The sequence below is a fragment of the Monoraphidium neglectum genome, assembly GCF_000611645.1.
Source record: "Monoraphidium neglectum strain SAG 48.87 unplaced genomic scaffold scaffold04071, whole genome shotgun sequence".
In the NCBI taxonomy this organism is placed as follows: domain Eukaryota; kingdom Viridiplantae; phylum Chlorophyta; class Chlorophyceae; order Sphaeropleales; family Selenastraceae; genus Monoraphidium; species Monoraphidium neglectum.
The window spans coordinates 265-5,112 of record NW_014009558.1 but is presented as its reverse complement, the minus strand read 5'-3'; the positions used below and the strand labels follow the sequence as shown (position 1 = coordinate 5,112).

General features: G+C 67.6%; 2 protein-coding genes across 2 annotated transcripts; both read left to right on the top strand.

Annotated features, from left to right (window-relative positions):
* Positions 1-132: 132 nt before the first annotated feature.
* On the top strand, positions 133-1,517 carry MNEG_13825 (protoporphyrinogen oxidase; the record flags this gene model as incomplete). Its single annotated transcript, XM_014037704.1, has 4 exons — positions 133-327; positions 569-712; positions 851-985; positions 1,341-1,517. 4 exons carry the CDS (start codon positions 133-135, stop codon positions 1,515-1,517), a joined length of 651 nt encoding a protein of 216 aa, XP_013893158.1.
* A 1,216-nt stretch (positions 1,518-2,733) lies between these two features.
* On the top strand, positions 2,734-4,227 carry MNEG_13824 (putative anion transporter 6; the record flags this gene model as incomplete). The annotated part of the gene is made up of 2 exons (XM_014037703.1): positions 2,734-3,204; positions 3,529-4,227. The coding sequence occupies 2 exons, from the start codon at positions 2,734-2,736 to the stop codon at positions 4,225-4,227; spliced, it is 1,170 nt and encodes a 389-aa protein (XP_013893157.1).
* Between the last annotated feature and the right edge of the window lie 621 nt (positions 4,228-4,848).

Sequence of the window (4,848 nt, the reverse complement as noted above, 5' to 3'; positions counted from 1 at the left end):
CACACACACGTAGACCGCGTCCGCGTCAACTGGAAGCTGACCGCCGTGTCCCACGACGCGGCCAGCGGCCTCTACACCCTCAGCTACGACACCCCCTCGGGCCCCGCGACCCTCCGTGCGCGCAGCGTCGCCATGACCATGCCCGCCTGGGCTCTGGCCGACCTCGTCAAGGCGCAGGCGCCCGGCGCAGCCGAGGCGCTGGGCGGGTTTGACTACCCACCCGTGGCGGCGGTGACGCTGGCCTACCCCGAGAGCTCCGTGCGGGACGACCGCAAGGCGGCGGACGGCAGCGTGCCCGGCTTCGGGCAGCTGCACCCCCGCACGCAGGTGCGCGGGGCGGGCCGCTGCTGTGGGGCCCCGCCGCGGCGGCGTGGGTGGCAAGGGTGCGAAAAGGCAGGGCCAGGAACCGCGCGTGCGGCCCCTTCAGGGCTGAAATGTGGCGGGCAGTCGGCCCGGGTGTGAGCCTGCGCCTGCCGGGGCGCGCCACGTCGCTGCAACGAGTGCTTGCTCCAGTTTCACCTGCCTCACCCTCCCCCCCCCCCAAAAAAACCCACCCGCCCACCATCAGGGCGTGACCACCCTGGGTACCATCTACAGCAGCAGCCTGTTCCCCGGCCGCTGCCCCTCGGGCGAGATCCTGCTGCTCAACTACATCGGCGGCGCCACCAACCGCGGCGTGAAGGACGCCACCACCGAGCAGCTGGCGGAGCAGGTGCGGCCGCGGCGCGGCGCACCCCTCACCCCGCACTGCCCATCATTTGGCATCCGCTGCATTCCTCACTGCCCCCGTCTTCTTTGCTGTCCACACCCCGACAACCATCCTCCTGCCATCCCCCCAAAAAAACAACAGGTGGACAAGGACGTGCGCAAGATGCTGCTCAAGCCCGACGCCCCCCCGCCCCGCATCGTGGGTGTGCGCGTGTGGCCGCGCGCCATCCCCCAGTTCAACGTGGGCCACCTCGACCAGCTGGACAAGGCCAAGCAGGTGGGCGCGGGGCTTGGCACAGGGCTGGCAGCGGTTGGAATTGGATGAGGACCCAAAGGCGGGGCGGAGGAGACTTTTTCCTCATAGCGGCAGATGTGTGGGGTGGCTTGGCCAGGCTGTCCTGTGGGAGGCTGTCCCAAGCCCGCAGCAGATGAAGCGTTTTCTGCACATAGCCAGGCCGCCGCTCGTTAGCACGGGCTGGCCCGCATCAGGGGTTTACGTTGCGTCTTTCTAATAGCCTGATCGCAGCCCTTGCTCTTGCCCCTGTCGTGGCGCCCTTCCATCCCTGGTATGCTCCCACCCTGACCTGTGTGTTGACTTGTCATTGCCGCCGCCCTGCCCTCTCCGCCTGCAGGCCATGGCGTCGGCGGGCCTGGGCGGCGTGCTGCTGGGCGGCAACTACGTCTCGGGGGTGGCCCTGGGCAAGTGCGTCGAGTACGGCTACGAGTTTGCCGAGCAGGTGGCCGGCTACGTCAAGGCACAGAAGGCGGCCGGCACCGCCGACACCCGGGAGCGCGTGGGCGCGGCCTGAGGCGGGGCGCGGCAAGCCGGCCCTGGGCGCTGCCCCGGCTGTGGAGGGGCGGTGCCTTTGTGCAGCTCTCAGTTGGTTGGTCTGCAGGAGTAGCTTGAATAATACAGTTTTGTTGCGATGGTTGTGCGTGGTGAGGGAAGGCCAAGTCTCGCTGTCGCGCATCGTGTGTCTTCTGCGGATCCTGCCGCGGGCACGTGGGCAGAGCCTTTTGTTTGACGCGCCCCTTGCGCGCACGTTAATGGTGGCGTTCACACCATCTGGGCTTGCCCTTTTGAAAGAGCGTTTGGAGTAACCCTTGGCACGCTCGGCCTGTGGTCGCCACCCTGAGCCCGCCCACCAGCAGCCCCCCATTCTGAGGTGTGGGGTTGGGACGCCCCAAGAACTGCGTTCAGCCGGACAGTGCAACGGATTTGCCCCATGAAGCGGAATCAGGAATCGAAGTATACCTCAACTACCTTGTCGCTGAGAATTACACATGACTTTCAGCAAAGGAAGGACTGATGATGGGCAGTGGCACGTCCAGGCTGGCAGTGCCGGTGTCCCTAGGCCTAGGCGGATGGTTGCCGAGGTGCGGGAGCAGTTGCTGGGCAGCACTGCTTATCATACCGGACCCCTCATGCACCTTTTGCCAGTAGCACGCCAGCTGTGACCACAAAAAAATGTAGAAAGCTCTTGTTACTCTGCCACATCAAGTCCGACTGACAGCTTGCCCCACCTTCCTGGCAGCCCACGCGCGTCTGGGAGACGACCGAAAATGTGAGACGGGCTAGTGTCCGCGGTGACACTTATGTCGAACCAAACATTGTCTACCACACGCAATTCAAACAAATGATCGACTTTTGAGCAAGACTTGAGCTGAAACATCTGCCAGACAGCATCGACCTCGTTCCTCGATTCTTCCATTCTACTTGGGCTTTCCGTCTGCCTTTGAAACGAAACAATCTTACCATATCGTACGCGCCACCTAGCCTGTGAATCCAGCCTGCTTCCGATTTTTCTTCTGCAGCTCCTGCCGTGTCCCGTTTCTAGTGGACACGGCCCAGCGAACAGCACGCATACGATAGTTACGAGAGGTTTAGAGCGCCAATCTTGCTGTGCAGCGCTAGCCAGCAGCAGACAGCAGCAGGGAGGCACTACCTCCCCCCAGGTGCCAGCAAGGTTGTGCTGCTCACAGCGGGACGTGCAAATCGTACAAGGAAAGATTGGCGTCAGAAAAATGAGCCTCAGCTCTGCCTCGACGCCCAGGGGCGCCGCCCCTCCAGCGGTTTTGCTGGCGGGCCGGCGCATGCCCCTGAAGGTGCTCGCCACGCAGACAATCCGCCGCGCGCCGCCGCAGCAGCCAGCTGGCGGCGCTGCCGCGGTCCCCGGCGGCGTGGTGACGCGCATGGCCCAGCTGGTGCGCGCCGTGTCGCAGCCGCGGCTCCGCCGCCCGCTCGACATGCCTGTTCGTGAGCCGGCTGCCGCCAGTCTGCGGCCGCTGACGCTGCCATGGCCCGGCAGGCGGCAGCAGGAGCAGGACCAGCAGCAGCGGGAGCAGCAGCAGCAGCAGTCAGGCGGCGCGGCGTCGGCGCCCTCAACCAGCGGCAGGGGTGATGCTCTGGGCGCGTTTGACGCTTGGTGGGCGGCCCTGCCGTCGCGGCACAAGGTGTTGGTTGGCGGCTTCCTGTCGTTCATCATCTGCAACATGGTGCGCGGGCCTCCGCAAATTCCTGGTGCTTCATGCACTCCATGACAGGCCCGTCGGAGATGTGGTCGGCAGCATGTGCACGCCGCATGCGCGGGCGCTGAGCGTCGCCCCTGGTGGCGGCCCGAGCACGCCAGCTCGGCGCCGGCAGATGCAGCGGCAGCGGCCCGCGCAGGCCTCGGCAGCTGCCGCCTCGCTGCCGCCATGCACCCACCTCCCATCAACCCACCCACCCGTGCATGCAAACTCCCTGGCGCTCCGCCTAGTCCTTGACGCCGCCCACTCCCCTTGACCCCAACCCGACCCTCAACTCCACCCCGCCAACAGGACAAGGTCAACATGAGTGTGGCCATCATCCCCATGGCCCAGGAGTTTGGCTGGAGCCCCTCAGTGGCCGGCCTGGTGCAGTCGTCCTTCTTCTGGGGCTACATTCTCAGCCAGCTGCCCGGCGGCTACCTCTCCAGCCGCCACGGCGGCCGCCGCACGCTGCCCGCGGGCGTCACCATGTTCTCGCTCGCCACCGCGGCGGTGCCGCTGCTGGCGGGCACGGTACCCGGCCTCTGCTTCTCCCGCGCCGCGGTCGGCCTCGGCGAGGCCATCGCGCCGAGCGCCGCCACCGACATGGTGGCGCGCATCGTGCCGCCGGAGGAGCGCTCGCGCGCGGTTTCGTTCGTGTTTGCTGGCCTCCACTTCGGCAGCATCGTCGGCCTCGTCGCGTCGCCGTGGCTGATCGCCAACGTGGGGTGGCCGTCCGTCTTCCTCTCGTTCGGCGTGGCCGGGCTGTTCTGGAGCTCGTGGTTTGAGGGCCTCATGGCTGACCTGGCGAAGGCCGACCCCGACATCGCCGCGGCGCTGACGTCGGACCGCCTCTCCGCGGCCCCCGGCGGCGCGGCGGCCGAGGAGGCGCTCGCCGGCGGCGGCGGCCACGGCGCGCACGCGGCGGGCCCGCTGTCGGGGCACGTGCCGTGGCGGGCGTTCCTGCGGTCGCGCGGCGTGCAGGCGCTGATGTACACACACTTCTGGTGAGGCGCCGCCCCTCTGGCTCCCGCCGCCTTGCCCGCTGCCCACCTCTCGGGTCCCCCCGCCTGAGCATCCTTCCCGACAGTATGAAGCCGGCCTGTCTCGCGGTCTGGAGCCCTGGCCCACCACGTTCCGTCCCATAATCCCCCGACACCCCACATCCACCACTTCCTCGGTGCAACCGCCCTCCAACCAACCTCGCCCCCACCATACCTCCATCCCCCCCGCCCAGCAACAACTGGTTCCACTACACCATGATGGCCTGGCTGCCCACCTACTTTGTCGACACCCTCAGCGTCGACCTCATGCACGCAGCACAGACCGCCCTCCTCCCGCCCCTCGCCGGTATCGCCGCCTCGGCCGTCGCCGGCCCCGCCTCCGACGCCCTCGTCGCGCGCGGCCTCCCCGTCTCGGCGGCCCGCAAGGGCGCGCAGTCGGTCGCCTTCCTCGTGCCGACCGCGTGCCTGCTCGCGGCGGCCGCGGGCGCGGGGGAGCTGCCGCCGGCGGCCAGCGTGGCGCTCATCACTGCGGCGCTGGGTGTCTCCAGCTTCAGCCTCGCGGGGCTCTACTGCACCCACCAGGACCTCTCTACCAAGTACAGCTCGGCGCTCCTCGGCCTTACCAACA